This window comes from Mya arenaria, chromosome 5 (genome assembly GCF_026914265.1).
Source record: "Mya arenaria isolate MELC-2E11 chromosome 5, ASM2691426v1".
Taxonomy (NCBI): Eukaryota; Metazoa; Mollusca; class Bivalvia; order Myida; family Myidae; genus Mya; species Mya arenaria.
In genome coordinates, this window is record NC_069126.1 from 39,893,154 (window position 1) to 39,911,414 (window position 18,261).

Genomic DNA, 18,261 nt, shown 5'->3' on the forward strand with positions numbered 1-18,261 from the left:
TAACAATGACAAATGCATTGATCTTTAAAAGTGTTTTTAACCAGCAATAGTTCTTTATTACAATTTTAATTTAACTGGATGGGATATCAACAAACCGATATATCATGTAATGATCGACTACGACATAGCATATTGCCATGTGATAATATGGACCGATTTTATAACTTAATCAGGATAGCTGCAAGCACATAATTAACACATAGTTTGTTTAATTGTGTCTTCAATACCAAAACACGTGATTGGACTGATTGCAAGCATCTGCTAATTAACAGATAGGCTATAGAGTGATCAGTGTAGCAGAAAAAGCAGCTGGTCGCATCGGTCTCATGGTAACTAAGACACTTTTATAACCTATTGGGGGTAGTTTTGAATGTGTGAATGACCCATGAATGTTTGTGTATTACAATTTCTACAACTTTTACTGACTAAGTTGTTTGAAATGAGAACATTTCGGACCACATGTTTTTTTACACTTTTTGAAATCGAAATCTGTCTGGCTTGGTCAAAATCGGTCCAGACCGGCAAATTGCCGTTTTTTTGAAGCCCTGTATACCACATATATATATACATATATTTGTTTGAGCCATAAACCACATATATACATATACTACATATATATATACATAATTTGTATGTGCCAATAACAAAATATATACATATACCACATATATACATATATTTTGTATGAGCCATAAACAACATATATTTTGTATTAGCCATTAACCACATATATACATATATTTCAGAACCCTATGCAGCCCCTACAGACGTTGTGTTCTATCTGACGTCAGTAACCATTGACACTGGTGAAATACATTGGAAGGCCCCTAAAGATTTACCCCCCAAGACTAAGCTCTCTGTAAGTCTTACCCCCCAACACTAAGTTTTCTGTAAGTCTTACCCCGAAGAAAAAGGTCTCTGTTAGTCTTACCCACCAAGCCTAAGGTCTCTGTTAGTCTTACCCCCTTAGAATAAGGTCTCTGTTAGTCTTACCCCCCAACACTAAGGTTTCTGTAAGTCTTACCCCCTCAGAATAAGGTCTCTGTTAGTCTTACCCACCAAGACTAAGGTTTCTATAAGTCTTACCCCCTCAGAATAAGGTCACTGTTAGTCTTACCCACCAAGACTAAGGTTTCTGTAAGTCTTACCCCCTCAGAATAAGGTCACTGTTAGTCTTACCCACCAAGACTAAGGTTTCTGTAAGTCTTACCCCCCCCAGAATAAGGTCACTGTTAGTCTTACCCACCAAGACTAAGGTTTCTGTAAGTCTTACCCCCTCAGAATAAGGTCTCTGTTAGTCTTACCCACCAAGACTAAGGTTTCTGTAAGTCTTACCGCCCCAGAATAAGGTCTCTGTTAGTCTTACCCACCAAGACTAAGGTTTCTGTAAGTCTTACCCCCTCAGAATAAGGTCACTGTTAGTCTTACCCACCAAGACTAAGGTTTCTGTAAGTCTTACCCCCCCAGAATAAGGTCTCTGTTAGTCTTACCCACCAAGACTAAGGTTTCTATAAGTCTTACCCCCTCAGAATAAGGTCTCTGTTAGTCTTACCCACCAAGACTAAGGTCGTAAGTCTTACCCCCCCAGAATAAGGTCACTGTTAGTCTTACCCACCAAGACTAAGGTTTCTGTAAGTCTTACCCCCTCAGAATAAGGTCACTGTTAGTCTTACCCACCAAGACTAAGGTCGTAAGTCTTACCCCCTCAGAATAAGGTCACTGTTAGTCTTACCCACCAAGACTAAGGTTTCTGTAAGTCTTACCCCCTCAGAATAAGGTCACTGTTAGTCTTACCCACCAAGACTAAGGTTTCTGTAAGTCTTACCCCCTCAGAATAAGGTCACTGTTAGTCTTACCCACCAAGACTAAGGTTTCTGTAAGTCTTACCCCCTCAGAATAAGGTCACTGTTAGTCTTACCCACCAAGACTAAGGTTTCTGTAAGTCTTACCCCCTCAGAATAAGGTCACTGTTAGTCTTACCCACCAAGACTAAGGTTTCTGTAAGTCTTACCCCCTCAGAATAAGGTCACTGTTAGTCTTACCCACCAAGACTAAGGTTTCTGTAAGTCTTACCCCCTCAGAATAAGGTCACTGTTAGTCTTACCCACCAAGACTAAGGTTTCTATAAGTCTTACCCCCTCAGAATAAGGTCTCTGTTAGTCTTACCCACCAAGACTAAGGTCGTAAGTCTTACCACCTCAGAATAAGGTCTCTGTTAGTCTTACCCACCAAGACTAAGGTTTCTGTAAGTCTTACCCCCTCAGAATAAGGTCTCTGTTAGTCTTACCCACCAAGACTAAGGTCTCTGTAAGTCTTAGCCCCTCAGAATAAGGTCTCTGTTAGTCTTACCCACCAAGACTAAGGTCCTAAGTCTTACCCCCTCAGAATAAGGTCTCTGTTAGTCTTACCCACCAAGACTAAGGTTTCTGTAAGTCTTACCCCCTCAGAATAAGGTCTCTGTTAGTCTTACCCACCAAGACTAAGGTCTCTGTAAGTCTTAGCCCCTCAGAATAAGGTCTCTGTTAGTCTTACCCACCAAGACTAAGGTTTCTTAAGTCTTACCCCCTCAGAATAAGGTCTCTGTTAGTCTTACCCACCAAGACTAAGGTCTCTGTTAGTCTTAACCCCTCAGAATAAGGTCTCTGTTAGTCTTACCCACCAAGACTAAGGTTTCTGTAAGTCTTACCCCCTCAGAATAAGGTCTCTGTTAGTCTTACCCACCAAGACTAAGGTCTCTGTAAGTCTTAGCCCCTCAGAATAAGGTCTCTGTTAGTCTTACCCACCAAGACTAAGGTCTCTGTTAGTCTTACCCCCTCAGAATAAGGTCTCTGTTAGTCTTACCCACCAAGACTAAGGTCTCCGTAAGTCTTAACCCCTCAGAATAAGGTCTCTGTTAGTCTTACCCACCAAGACTAAGGTTTCTGTTAGTCTTACCCCCTCAGAATAAGGTCTCTGTTAGTCTTACCCACCAAGACTAAGGTCTCTGTAAGTCTTACCCCCTCAGAATAAGGTCTCTGTTAGTCTTACCCACCAAGACTAAGGTCTCTGTAAGTCTTACCCCCTCAGAATAAGGTCTCTGTTAGTCTTACCCACCAAGACTAAGGTTTCTGTAAGTCTTACCCCCTCAGAATAAGGTCTCTGTTAGTCTTACCCACCAAGACTAAGGTCTCTGTAAGTCTTAGCCCCTCAGAATAAGGTCTCTGTTAGTCTTACCCACCAAGACTAAGGTCTCTGTTAGTCTTACCCCCTCAGAATAAGGTCTCTGTTAGTCTTACCCACCAAGATTAAGTTCTCTGTAAGTATTACCCCCCAAGACTAAGTTCTCTGTAAGTCTTACCCCCCAAGACTAAGTTCTTTGTAACTTATGAAACTTCATAGGAATGTTCGCAAGCATCAGCATTTGTGCAATGGCAATCTTTGTGACAATTTCTTCTACAAAGTGCTGCTTGTAATCAAATTTATTCCTTGTGTCAGTTTTATGGAATTGCTGCTGTTTATAACCTAAAAAAAGTCTTAAAAGAGAGGTGCTTGTCTTAAAGCTATTTTCATTTTAATATGAGTTTTGTGGCTTTTTTAGAAGTTTTTGCTGTAAATAAAAACTTTTTGTAGATATTTTATTCATTTATCTTTTTTTTTTCCTGTTGTAAGTACTACAATTTGAAATGCATTCGTATAAACCTATATATATATATATATATGAGAAGATGTAAGTGGAGAAGCAAGCCATGGTCGCTATGGAAACTTGAGTAAAAGAATCAAATAAATTATGCACTACTGACACACTTTCAGAGAAAAAAAATGTTATTTTTGGCATTTTTCATTATGATCATTTGATTGTAATAACTATGTCACAAGCCCAAAAGTTACCAGAACAGGCTCATATATGAGAATATATTCTTAACTTTCACATGCTTGTCCAGGGGTACCAAGTGCTGATGTATGCACAGCCACCATCCAGTGGTCAACAGAAGTGTCCCCAGTTGGACAAGTTTAAAGAAGTAATTGTCACTATGAAGAAGCAGGCAATGATCCGTAAACTGCCTCCTGGTCAATTGGTCTGTGTAGCAGTCAGGTTGAACAAGGTGGATGGATATTATGGGGCAGTCAGTGACATGTTGGAGACCGGTAAGTGTTGTGTTAAACTCACACTTATTCATAAACAATACATACACATGTATAACAAACATAAATTTTATATGATAAACCTTACTTACTAAATAATGCCTTTATGGAAAATATTGATTACTGATTCCAAAATTGTAACCGTGCATTTAATAGCTGAATACGCACTAATATTAAATGAAAAGTGAGTGCTAAAAGATTTTACTGTGATCTTCTTTTGTCTCATAAAGTAGTTATACCATGTTTTCTGCACATTTAAAAACATAAATAAACTGGGAATCATTCATAAGAACTATTATTTTCGACATTTATTTATCCTTTTTGTTATATTAAAACAATTTGATTAATTGTGGAATATCTTATTTTGGAGCAAGAGTGTATCTTAAAATGGGATATTAAGAGAAGTTTCATTTTCAACTGGTCTGTATTTTGAAGGTGACAATCTATGAATTGTCATAGCCATGGTGTTGTCATTGTCATTATAAGGGCATCAATATTGTGCAAAACATTTAATATTGGCCATTCTGAAGAACTGTTATACAACATCTAAAAAGATATTCAAAAGAATGTTGATAGGTATAATGTTGCCATAAACAATGTACACATATATAGAAAGTGCCTTACTCTGGCTTAAGTTATATATTTTACAATGATACAATGTCTCTCTTGTTGGCACAATGTTGTGCGAGAGTGTGGTCTTGTGTTATGGGGGAAACCAGAGTACCCGGAGAAAACCCACTTTTCCGGCTTGCTGATCACTAACCAAACTCACTAGTGCCCAGGCCTTGAATCAAACCTGGATGGCTTTGGTGAGCGCTAAAGACTGCGTTAACCAGACAAGGTCTGGCTTTAATAATGGTTGTGTAATGCATCTTATTAACTGGGGGAAAAAAGATGATTGTTAGTTTTTGCCTTGCTTATTTTTTTGTTGATATATTTTTGGATTAAGTTTTCTGATGAACTAAAGATAACAAAAGATATTTATAATTGTTCACTATTGTGCAAATATCTTAAGTTTGGCCATTACTCAAAAAAAGTATTAAAAATGAAATAAAAATATTGACATGGAATTTATAACATATGTTGCCAGTGACAATATACACACAATTAAGTAAAGCATAACTGTGAATTTAATTGTTGCAGAGTTATGTCCCTGGATTTTTCGAAAATAAAATAAAGGTCATAGCCAAAGTGTTGATAAAGCATCTGCGTCACTTTTGTCATGCAGAAGCTAACATTGGGCATTATTCTAAAACAGTCAAGATATTTAAATGGAAATCAGACATGTTTAGCAAGACCCATAACTCTGGCTTTTATATGTGTTAAGTTAAGACGCTTTTCGACTGGAAACCCCCCAGAGTGTTGTGTTTTCTTCACAGCCCTCGTATTCATTTGAACATTCTATTTATTTCAAAAAGGTGTACCAGGAATCTACCAACCACCTGCAGCTAACACGGACAGTATTGCTCTGAGCCGAACCAATGTGATAGCCATAGGCGTGTCTGTTGGCGTGGTGATAGTTGCCTTGGTTACCGTGATTGTATGCTTCATCACACGTCACCGACGGTTACAGAACTCATTCAGATCTTTTGCCAGCAGTCACTACGAGGCCAGGTCTGGCACGACAACATTCACAGGTGCAGATGAATTAGGTAAGACACAGAAAATAATGATGTTAGCAAGCATGTCCTCCTCAATCATGAACATATGAAAAATCAAATGTGGTGGTGTTAGTAGTTTATACTCCCGGTCCCGGCGTGAGCACATTGAAGGGTCCCAGAGTGACAGTTCAACCACCGCACACCTATCCTGGGCGGTGAACCAGTACTAGGTGCCTTCACTTCTGCAAGGAACTGACAACTTCTGTACATGCCAGGGGCAGTGGTACAGTGCGAATGGTCGTAGAAAGAATTTCATAACCAATCACAACAGAAGTAACCTGGTCCGCCCGGGAATCGAACCCGGGTTGTCCGATTAACAGTCCAACGCTCTACCGACTGAGCTAACCGGGCGGACATGAAAAATTGTGATTAATCCTTATATGTACTATTTAAATTAGTATTTATCATGAATGTATTGTAAAAAGGGTAGTCGTCAACACTTTTGATCATTGATCATTGATTTATTGTTTACCATTGGTTAAATGAAGCCGCTTGTCCAATCAGAGTGCAATATTGAAATAAATAATGATATTCATAAACGAAATACTATAGGAATGCTTATATCATAATATGCTGTTTTAACAATATTTTGTTATGAAGAGAAATATACAGTTTAACTTGCTAAAAAAGACAGACTAGTGTGAGCAATATGTCATTCACTGATGAGCACATTTTGAGCTGCTGCAGATGCGAAATACTGAATTGAATTAAACAAAATTACTCTTATTTTAACAGATGACGGTGATTCCCCATTAATCCGAGGATTCTCCGACGATGAACCGCTTGTGATTGCATAGTGATTTGAGATAGAAATAACGGGGCTTTCACTGTAATGAAGGCATTTTGAAACAGTTGAATCCCCAAAGGGACGTCTGCTGGCAGGCTATGCTCTGAAATCTCTTTATGAAAATTATTGAAGACTGTTCTTTCCTCATGTCAACTGCTACAAGCAATAAAAATGATGCTGAGCCTCCATTGTTTGAATATTTAAACAAGTTAAGCCAATAAAAAGACAATGTCAAATAAATAACTGAACATGCATAATTATATACAGTTTTTGCAGTGCGTTTGTTCTTTATTTCAATTGAAATTGGACACAAAATGACATATTTTGCAATCTTCAAAGACCAAAAAGTATTGTTTTGATATTGTTTTAGTATATTTTTGTATTTAATAAGAAAACAAATCTTTACTTTTGATTCAAAAATAAAGTATTTGAGGACAACGTACCATAAAATGTGAATTATTGTTGTGCTTTTTTCAGAGGATTTGATTACATGTTTTGGATAAAAAAATGTTGAATTATGATGTTGAGGGGTAGAAGGTAAAAGGCTCTAAATAATGTTTTTAATAAATGTCACTTACAACCTTTTACCTTTCATCCCTAAATATGTTATTATATAGATGTAAATGATTGGTTTTGAACCATAGAACTATTATTTCATTGTAACCAGATAAAATCTGTATGTATTAATATTCTCAGCTAATATCTGCTATTTGCTACTCAAAGGGAAAACTAACATATCAGAGGACGTTTTTATGTCATTGTGGTTTGGTTATTTGTTTAATGTTTGTATTATGATTTCTTATGTAAATGATGCAATAATAGGAGAGCTTGGCGCAAAACAGATGTACCTTCATATACAAATAGGAGGTGGTACTTCAGTCATGCGCTTAGCCCTCAAATAGTTCTCACAATGGTATGTGTCAAGTAGGGTTTTAGCCAGGATTGAAAATGGCAGAGTGCTGCAGAAGGGAGACAACTGTTCCTAAGGGTGATTAGGGCGCTATGTATTGGGCTGTGATGAATTTGAATATAATGAATTTGGACAAAAAAGGATAGGAAATGTGTTTAATGGTGAAGTTTTGGGTTTCAACAGCTAAATACATTAAGTTTTTATGTACAAATTTATAAACATGTAAAGTTTTTAAACAAAGCAAATGTTTCAGTATCTGTATCATTGAATTCTATGAAGGCAGAAGAGTGCACTGGCTGGTCTCCATAAATTATGGACAGAAGAATGTTAACAAAAAGACAAGGGGCTGAACCCTTCCATAACTCTAGCTAAAACCCTATGTGTGATGATAGAAAACATTTTAAGTATGAGTGTGATCGTGATTTTGTAATATACAAAGTATCACCATGTTTGTTACAATAATTACAACTATTTTTTGTTATTTGATAACATGTTTCTTATCTGCTTGTTTAATTCCTGCATTCTAAAGTTTTACAGCTCTGATCAAATAAGCATAAGCCCACTTAATGTTTTGGATTTTGTTAAATTTTGTTTAAATTTTTGGCTTGTTTAAGAAATATTTGATTTTGATGACAGTTACAGTGTTATTCAACCCACTGTTGTTTGATTTTAGAAGTCAAATTACGAACATCTGAATACAAAAGGTCTGATTTACAGCAATCTCTTATGGTTTACACCATTCTTGTGAAGAATTTCAGTCAGCTGATTTAATGCATTGGAATCTCTGTTCTACCTATATATTTCGCTCATTTGCTGTACATTTTCTGTCCGGTTAATTTTTGTTTTGTTTTTCTTCCATTTATGTTTTTCTTTTGATATTCATTTTACACATATCTGCTTTAATATTTTAAGAGATTACTCTTATTAATTTTGTTTTTTGTTCTGTTCACTTTTCAGTTCATACTGTTCTGTACAGTACTGTTTTCAGTTCACATTGTTCTGTACAGTACTGTTTTCAGTTCACATTGTTCTGTACAGTACTGTTTTCAGTTCACATTGTTCTGTACAGTACTGTTTTCAGTTCACATTGTTCTGTACAGTACTGTTTTCAGTTCACATTGTTCTGTACAGCACTGTTTTCAGTTCACATTGTTCTGTACAGTACTGTTTTCAGTTCACATTGTTCTGTACAGTACTGTTTTCAGTTCACATTATTCTGTACAATTTTCATTGAAACATATTTCATATGATGTAAATCTTACTGTGTGTTTTTACAAGTCCATGTGCTTTAAGCAAATGTTTTCTTTATCTTTATCTGTACATATCAACTAAACTATCCTTTGCACCATAAACTTACATGTTTGTCTTCTCATATATAATATTACAATGTGTGTGTGTTAAAATTGAAGAAATTTTACGCTCATTTTACCATCATTAAGTTCTATTTCTTTGGCCTGCATTTGTAGGTATAAAACAATAACCTTCACATGCAAGAGACAAATAGTTTATTTGGAAAAAAAGATCACATTATGTATTTAAAAATTGCGAATTGTTTGCTTATACTTTGTTATCATATCACACTGTTATGTAAATTTAGTCGACCTCTTATTGACATGTTGATATAATTAAGCAAAATGGAATCTGAAAAAAGTTTGTAACTATTGTAAGAAATGAACCAATAACAAAGCAACTCGGTATACCAGCGGAAATGAGATATTTGAGCTATTGGCGATAATAATATTGTCTTCTTAATGTTACTGTGTAGTTTAATATGTTATCACAATAATATCTGTAGCAGGGTGAGGAACAATTCTCTTGCCCTCTCTTGAAGGATACAGTATTGGTTTCTTCCTAGGAAACAGACTCTGGAGTGATTCAGATCAGCTCTCATCTGTCTTCTCTATAAAGCTAAATAAACTACTATAAACTAACATAATTATTTCCTGGGTGCCATGATAAACAAACATCATTTCTCTGGGGGGTTTTCAAATTTCCTTTGTCAAAGCAGGAAAATAATGAATTTTATATCTGGACTTTCTAATGGTGTGTTATCAAGCCATTGTAATATTTTTAAAATACTATCTTATGAATAATCAATATAACCACTTACTGTATATAGTTTATAGTTTCTTTTTTTTATTGCATTTGTTTAACATTCAAAAGTTCAAAGCAAAGAATGCTCAATTGTTGCTTAATTTGCCGACTGGCCTCATTGATGGTAATGATTGTATGTTGGTGGAACCATTTTCAGGAATGTTAAGTTCATCTCGTTGTAATGTGATTGTTATTACAGTTGACCCCCGTTGGCTCGAATTCGCTTGGCTCGAATTCATTGTTGGCTCGAACTGGATGTAAAGGACCGATTTATTTATACTTAATATAAGCTTTCCAGCTTGGCTCAAAATTTTCGAGGCTCGAGGTATTTTCGCCAGGCCGTGGGAGTTTTAGCCAATGAGGTTCGACTGTATATTAAAGATTATTTGACTGAAGTATACATGTACTGTGTTTGAATTCTGTTTGTACTCATTTTGTGCAATAGTTCAATGCCGTTTGACCTAAAACACCGTTTTATCTACCATACATCGTTATGTTTAATACATATGCTATTTTAATATATTAGATCTTATATCTAAAGGAATTGTATTAATGCCTTGAGTGTATTTAATGGTATATACATAGTAACCAGGTACTATAAACTGACATTCCAAATAATGATCCATTCTGATGCCTTTAATTACATGTATGATTAAAACTAGACCAAGAGAAGCTTGCTATGTTTCTAAAAACTGATTGGATTTTTTCTGTTAAGTATAATTGTACAAGTACATAAAATGATAAAAAAATATGGTTTACAAATTTAACTATGTTTCAACCAAATTTCTGTCAACACGAAAAAGGTCACGGTAGAATTATTCATTTGAAGTGAGAAAGTTTCTTGTTAATAATTGTTTATAATTATGCACCAAAGAACTGGTTAATGAGTGTACATACAATTGTGTAGTATGTTGTTCTTACAATTGCCATGTTACTAGTTTACATTCCATGTCTATAGCGGGAAGTTTTAATGGTTCTGGGTTATACGTACCAAAATAATGGACCTGGAGAGGAGTGTCGCAGACATTTAGCCAATTAGTTTGGTAAATGGATTAACCAGATTAGTGTTTGAAATTATATTTTTTCTTTAAATATTCACCTAATCAAAATTAACAAAGGATACCTGCTGATTTACCCCAAATAAAAAGATAAAAGTACTGCAATTTGGAAATACTGCCATCCCATTAGAAAAAAATGTAATTTTGAACACTAAAGATAGTAAAAGATTTTAGTTGTGTTGAGTGCTACCATACTTGTAGTGTCTTATAATGGTGTACATATTGTTCTGTTTTCACTGGTTATACTATGTTTTTGTTTGAATTAAACCTTTTCGCTTTTGAGTTTGGTGTTGTTACGTTGTAAATTAACGTCGTGATATTGAAATGATATGAAAGTCTGTCCTTTTTCATTGTCCACTTTTGTATTACGGAGAAATATGCCTTGAGGTTGTTTTTTCTTCTATATGAAATGAAAAGGAGGTATCAATACACCGTAGTTTGCAAGATTAGATTCACAAGTACATGATCGTCATTGCAGCACACTTTGTGAGGCCCATATAAAATCTATTTGAAGATTAACTCATTTGAAATTCATTGGCAGTACACTGTATCAATTGTTTAATAAAAAGATATCTTGATAAATTAGCTATGAGGGCCTCAAATATTTATGTCAGTTTTGGCTGGAGCTAAACAAATTGAGAACTAAAGCTAGACTGTTAAGCAATTGTTCATGAATACTTCGTAGCTTACGATGAACATTAAAATTTTATGAGTTACGTGAAATTGAGGAACATGCAAGAACAGTAGAAGGTTTGAAAGCTATATACATAAAAGATTTGTCACAAGCTGTCATAATTCAATTTTATTCAACAAGATAAGGAAATTTGTTGGAATGTTCTTGCATGTTCCTCAATTTCACTTTACTCATAAAATTTTAATGTTCATCGTTTTTAATGTTTTTATTTCATGTTATAAATTCAATAGTTTGTTATTGAATTGTTTTGAAACATGGTCAGAATACTTATGTGTATGTTGTCTTGAACACAGATGAATATGAATCACCTCAGATCAAAAAGATCTTATCAGAGGAAAAAAATCCCAGTCATAATTTCAGTAGTTTTTATCAAATTGTTATGAAACTTGGTCAGAATATCTGTCTGCATATTGTCTTTACTGAATATTTGTATGGGTCACCCCAGCAGTGAACACAAAATGAGTTCCAGGAGGGAAGTGTGATACCATTCAGTATCACTATCTATCTTTGTAGATCATGCTGTTTCAGTTTGCCTATTTAAATAGTCCCATCTCCATTGTTTAAATCTACACCAGTACGCCAAACTTGACAACTCTAACATTCCTCATATCAGTTAGTAGAAACTAATGGCTATTTCCAAGTTCCGTTTGAAGCAGCTGTGTGGTATGTTTATACCTGTTCTGGGAGTCAAGCACGTAGCTGTGCCCAGCACGTAGTCATTTGTGGAGAGGTGGATCGTTGAGAGAAAGCCAGGGGTCACAATACTGCTCTCTGGGAGACATCGGCACAAGGCGGAAAACACATGCAGTTCTGCCCTTACGAAATAGTGATCAACATTCCATAGAAGGTCTCTGGTGAGGTACGCGGTCGAAAGCTGGGGTCGATAATAGCAATGACCGTCTTGACCACTTAGCAAGAGATGGTACAAGCACATGTACAGGCGTTTGTCGGTTTGACTTTGCCATCTTGGTAAGTATATCATGTGTTTTTGTGTGGCTGACAATTACATGTCCGTTTACATTTGTACTTACGCAATAACCACTTAGTAAATGGGTTCTTTGTACAGAGCCCTCAATTTTGAATATACATGTATGTATGTTTGTCGGACTGCACTATATACCATTCCATACCATATTCATAAAAAAAGTTTGACTAATTGAGTTACTAAAGTTACCAACAGCATGTAAAAGGTGCACTCCATCAAAATGTCAGGCCCATGCCACATCATTCATATCTACAACATCTAGAGCAATAATATTAATTTAATAAATAATTGTTTATACTAGGAGACTGCGTTGCAAATTATGAAAACGACACGATCGAAAAAGCAGATGTTTGTAAAACAGTATGCTTTGATGGTTTTGTTAAAACCATACCCTGGCCCCAATATCACGAAAATACTAAAGTCTCAATTTTAACTCAATTTACAACTTTAAAGCATGGTATGATTCAAAATCTTGTTTATTTTTATACTTTTTGAAAACGTATTTTCTCATAGAATATGCCATTGAAAGATGCTGACAATATTTCAAAGAAAACTAATTCTAGAGCAAAATTTATACTTGAGACGTTGAGTATAGTCTCTATTACGTTAAAAGGCAATGAATTGTACATTTTTGGCTGTGGAAAAGTTTTCCATTGGAATCTAGACCAAAGGTTTTAATCAACATATTCAATAATAGAATGCGGTTTTAAAATGTGTAAAAGCATGTGAAAATAGAGTATTGTTTGTTTAATTTCATACAGATCAACACATACGTCTTATTTTCTAAATAATGCATAATACCAATTCTATACATTATCATCAGTATTTTTAAGCGCACACGCACGCACACACACACACACGCACACACACACACGCACACGTACGCACGCGCACACACGCACGCTGTGTTATGGATAAATTGCCAACTTTGGAGCTTATCAGGGTAACGACGGTCTCTATCGATTTCTCCTCTCATTGAATAGTAGCGTTCAGATACGCTGGATTAGCACTTATTTATCTTCTGGACGCAGTGTAAGATTAAGGCAGATAAGAAATACAGAATTTATGAGGGTCATAAAGTTGACCCGTCCTTTTTTTATAAGTTGCAATAGAAAATTTCAGTTTTGGACGATTTTAGATTTAGCCATATTTAGGTAGAGATGTCCTATAGGGGGAATTATTATCTTTGAATACCCTTATTTATTATGTTTCATAGCCCATATGTATTTACAAAATTGCCAATGAAACTTGAAACAAGTATATATTAGAAAAGTGTTACGTTTTAACTGTCTGTAATAGTTATTGCTATTAAAAATGGGAATATTTTTTGCTAAAGATATTACTTTTTTTACACGAAAACAATATATGACATTTCTTAACTACTAATAATACTAAATGAATAATTGAGTATCATATATAATTTCAATTAAATAATAATGATAAAAGAGGGGAAAATTCAAAAATCTGTGCAAAAGCGCCATGATGTCCCTTAATCGCTCACCTAGAAGTGAAAGTCAAAACCTTTGCTTTTTATGAGAATGAATGAGTTTATTGGTTTGCCGCAATGCAATAAGGGATTGTTTTGTTAGCGGCTTCAGATAAGAAGATTTTCTTATTTTAGTCTACCGCAAACGTGTGACCTCCGTAGCTGGCCAAGTTTTGACATAACGGGCAAGATTTAAACAAACTTGATTGAAGACTACTGTTTTATGATACATATGGAACTATTTTAAACCGACGCATTCTTTAAACATGTCATGTCGAAAAGTAGATCTCACGATACCTGATTTTGACTTGCTGTACTAAAGTCTGTAGGCCTCAATGATAATGAAAAACAATAGTTATTGTCAAGATCCGAATGTAACAGCTAGTGCGCATGTTCAGACCTGATCTGCTGCGGAGAGGCGAGTCTTGAAGAATATAAGTATCTATCATATGTTTCCAGTACGGATAGAAAAATCCGACCCGAGGGCATGCGCGTAAGCCGGTAACGAGGCTTGCCGAGTAACCGGCCACGCAGCGTGCCCGAGGGTCGATTTTTTTATCCGGACCGGAAAAACATGAATATTTTTTCTTGCATATCTAAAAACTCTAAAATTGTGGAAAAATTGACGTAGAAAACACACTTTTGTACATTTCACCAAAAAGCGCGTGCGACGTTGTTTTCTGACGTCATAAGGCGCAGTAATTTAATCACTATTGACGTCAAATAGTTCCTCTAAAATCGTGTTTTTACGATTATTTATTTTCAATTTTGATTAAAAGTCTTGCATACTTATATATTTGATTGCGCTTGATTGAAATGGCAAAATATAATTTTCATATTAAAGCCATACAATAAAAGAAATAAAAAGTGGCGCATTATTGCGCGTGACTCATCTTACATGGGGGTGTAAGACGGGTTTTTCTAGCACTGGTCACATGACCGGAAACACACGTATGCAAGAAAACGCCAAGAAACAATAGGGTCCCAATACTGTTCCCTGAGAAACCGCATACAACTGGGACATCGTTAACTAACTGACCATGTAAAAGTGCTGTCAGTTTACTACAAGGAGGAATCACCTGCATTTCTGCCCTCGTTTGAAATGGTGATCAACATTCTTAAGAAGCCTTATGCGAGATGCCCATTCGAAGATTTTTCTAAGGTCAAGAATAACTAAGACCCTATGGACCTTTTACCAAGAGGTGCTGCAAGTATATGTACAATAGTATGGAGATGCGTTTGTCAGTTCATCTTTGCCCTGAAGGCATCTTGGTAGTCATACGACAAATTGACATGTCAAAGTAACATAAAGGACAATCTTATGTGGCAGAAGGGGCTTTAAGCGGCGTCCCACATCGCATCATTTTTGTAACTGGCTGTGGCGTTTGTCTATTTTTTAGTTACATAGCTTTGTCTAATAGAAAGTTTGTATTAATCATGGAAAAGACCGGAGCCAAATAAATTATCAACGTCCACTGTATCAATGCAGACGTATTGTCAGAGAACCTGAAGCATTTTATGGGTTTAAAGGTTATGTTGTATACCAAGTTCAATATGTTGTGTTTTGTTTTTGTCAAAATCTTGTTCATTCCAAAGGAGGGTTGTCTTGTTCCGTGATTTACAATATTTAGTAGAATTAGTAGAAAAGAGTAGTTGGCTTTTCCTTCTAGTACCCTGTGATGTTTCTTAGCATTTCTGTTAACAGAGATTTGGATCTTTTTGTGTCAATCATTGACATTTGTTTCATATAGCCAATCACGGCGCTGTTTGAGTAAACTAATTCACTGAATAAAATGCGTCTTAAAATACTTCACTGTGGACACTTAGGTATTCATCCTGCAGTTATTTACGTAGATAGCATAAGCAATACAAGCTTATATAGCTCATTACAAAATCCAAACCTCGTCTCTTCCGACTCCCCTAAAGCAGGCTTTCAAAGTACATTCTACACATTCCTTTAAATCTTTTAAGCATTTTTCGAGCATTTTCTTTTTCAATTATGCCGTTTATTGCGTAAACGTTCACAATTAATAATATGCCACATAATTTACACCCATAACTGTCATCATTGTAATCGTTTTCGTAATTGTCATTACTTAATGTCTGTATATCATATCCTACACACGATTTGACATTTTGTTTTTGTACATCATGATTTATGGCTTGCATGTCCGGTTAAATTAGATTGCGGTATAAATGTTATAAATGTAAATAAGTAGTAGATGAGACTATTTAGGGTGGAGATTGAACATAGTTTAATAATTGGCGGTATCAAGGCGGTAATAGACGATGCTTTTAAACATACGAAAAACCGTATACGCAGTGATATTATTATTTCTTGTCTACTTGTGAATGTATAAATTCGGGTTTATGTATACTCCTGGACATAATGTATATTTGTATTGTTAATACACTGTCTATATGAACATATGAATGCACTGGTGTTGTATTCTTGTATATAAATATAAAAAAATATTTTTCTTGCGACAATTTATGGTCAAATTGCCAAAACACTAAACAGAGCTTTTGCCGCGGACTAAAGTCAAACGCGAATTCAACCAAAAATTCAAAACAACCCATGAATTTAATGAACAATTAACTTTGCTTGACTTAGTATTTAGCAGTAATAACTACTTAACAGTAATTGTTTTCTCTGAAAGTAGACCTCCTTTCAGGTTTCCGTTTTCTGAGCTGAACTATACCTGGCTCATAATGTAGTTGCACTAATTGAATTACCGAAGTTATAATACTATTATAAGGTGCAATCCATCAAAATATGATGTTTATGTCATCTTAAGGACGCTTCTTTAACATCTCGTATAATAATTGTTATTTATTAGATATTTGCTAATTTTGTGAAATTACAATGAGAATATTGCAGACAGACACACTGATATTATCCAGCGAAAAAGCAACGACAACACATTGGAAAGTATAGAAAACGTGCATTAAAAAGATCAAATTTATACTATTGAAACCACAACCTGGAGCAAATGAATAATTAAGGAATGAAATGCGGGGTTGGTGTCATTATCGGAGTATGAACTCAGTTGGGTTGGTTAAACTTTTACCAGCCCTACTGCGTTCATATCCCGGTAATGACATCTATCCCTCAATTATTACTTATATTTACACCAAAAGTTCATTATCTCTCATTCAAAAATTGTTGAAAAAATAACTTCATTTTATTTAAGGAAACCTTACAGTAATTCTTTCTCACCTTTTCCGTAAATAGAACGACCCGACCTTAATCGGAAACAGTTTATCAAATGACGTCAAAATAACGCGGGAAAAGATCAACCACTTGAAATCACATTAAACCGTAAAGATGAAACACTAATGACCACAATACAATTAACATGTCATAAATTTGCACATGTTGATTTAAGTTTTTCGGGGCCTCCCGACACAATACAAACATTTTTCATATTTATTGTTATGCGACGATTTGCGATCTGAACATATCCGAAGATACAGAGTTCATCGGATGATAACCACAATTTCCGAAAGGCAGTTTATTTAAGGAATTGAAGTTGAGGTGTAAATATTACAGTGTAAACTACGTAGACAAGCCAAGGAGCCAAACATTTAGCGAAGACCTTGTTTAGAGGCACACTATTAATTCCTTACATACACTTAACGGTAAACGTCACAAACAGACTACAACTGCAAAGAGACATGTGCAACAATACAACACATTGCTTTATTAACAATCTAACGCCTCAAGAAAGGGGAGAAAAAAGGGTCACCGGAATCAAGTCATATTCAAGTAAAAACAGTCACACCAAATTCATCCAAATAACATACATACTAAACTATAAAACTGTTCTTAGTGTCCTATGACTGTCGGTAATCATGAATACGCTTGAAAATACAGATCGTCTGAAACCACTAAGGGTCAACTTAGACCTGTGGTTAGGAAAAATGAAGTAATGATTACTTACAATGTATTCTGATATATTACATGTTTACATAACGTATATCACCGAGCTATGTTGAATACGTTTAAAATATGAACACAATTTGGATCATTTATCTCATACACAAATAACTATGTTGACTTGACCTACTTTTCACTATAATAAAATTGTATACGCAAACATAATTATATGGCGAAAGGAAATTTAAAAAATGCATAAATTGAAAACTTTATTTTATTTATTTGTAACCTTGCAGTCAGACGTATTGGGAATTTAAATAAAGACATTAATTGGAAATTTTGAATTTCGTTCTTTCACCGTGGGAACCAAGTAAGATGTCATTGTATTTCACGCATTTCTTGTAGTCTGAAATGTTGATAAACTGTGACTTTGCCCACGATTTACTCTTTTTTGACGAGTTTGACTTGTTTCACTATTCAGACTGTCGCCGTTAAGTCAGCACTAGAGGAACCACCCCTGTTTTAATACTCATTACGCTATTTTACTTTCATTAAGTTTTTTCTTCATTCGAATTAGTGATTTA

The 18,261-nt window shown here is 35.2% G+C and overlaps 1 protein-coding gene across 1 annotated transcript in view; it reads left to right on the plus strand.

The window, feature by feature from the left end:
- Positions 1-10,914, plus strand: part of LOC128233810 (sortilin-related receptor-like) — a 74,840-nt gene extending 63,926 nt beyond the window's left edge. Inside the window, exons 39-42 of the mRNA XM_052947667.1 lie at positions 747-859; positions 3,921-4,125; positions 5,541-5,774; positions 6,519-10,914. Coding sequence (XP_052803627.1) covers positions 747-859; positions 3,921-4,125; positions 5,541-5,774; positions 6,519-6,580 — 614 coding nt within the window. The 3' untranslated portion in view covers positions 6,581-10,914. The remainder of the gene's footprint in view (positions 1-746; positions 860-3,920; positions 4,126-5,540; positions 5,775-6,518) is intronic.
- The last annotated feature ends 7,347 nt before the right edge of the window (positions 10,915-18,261 follow it).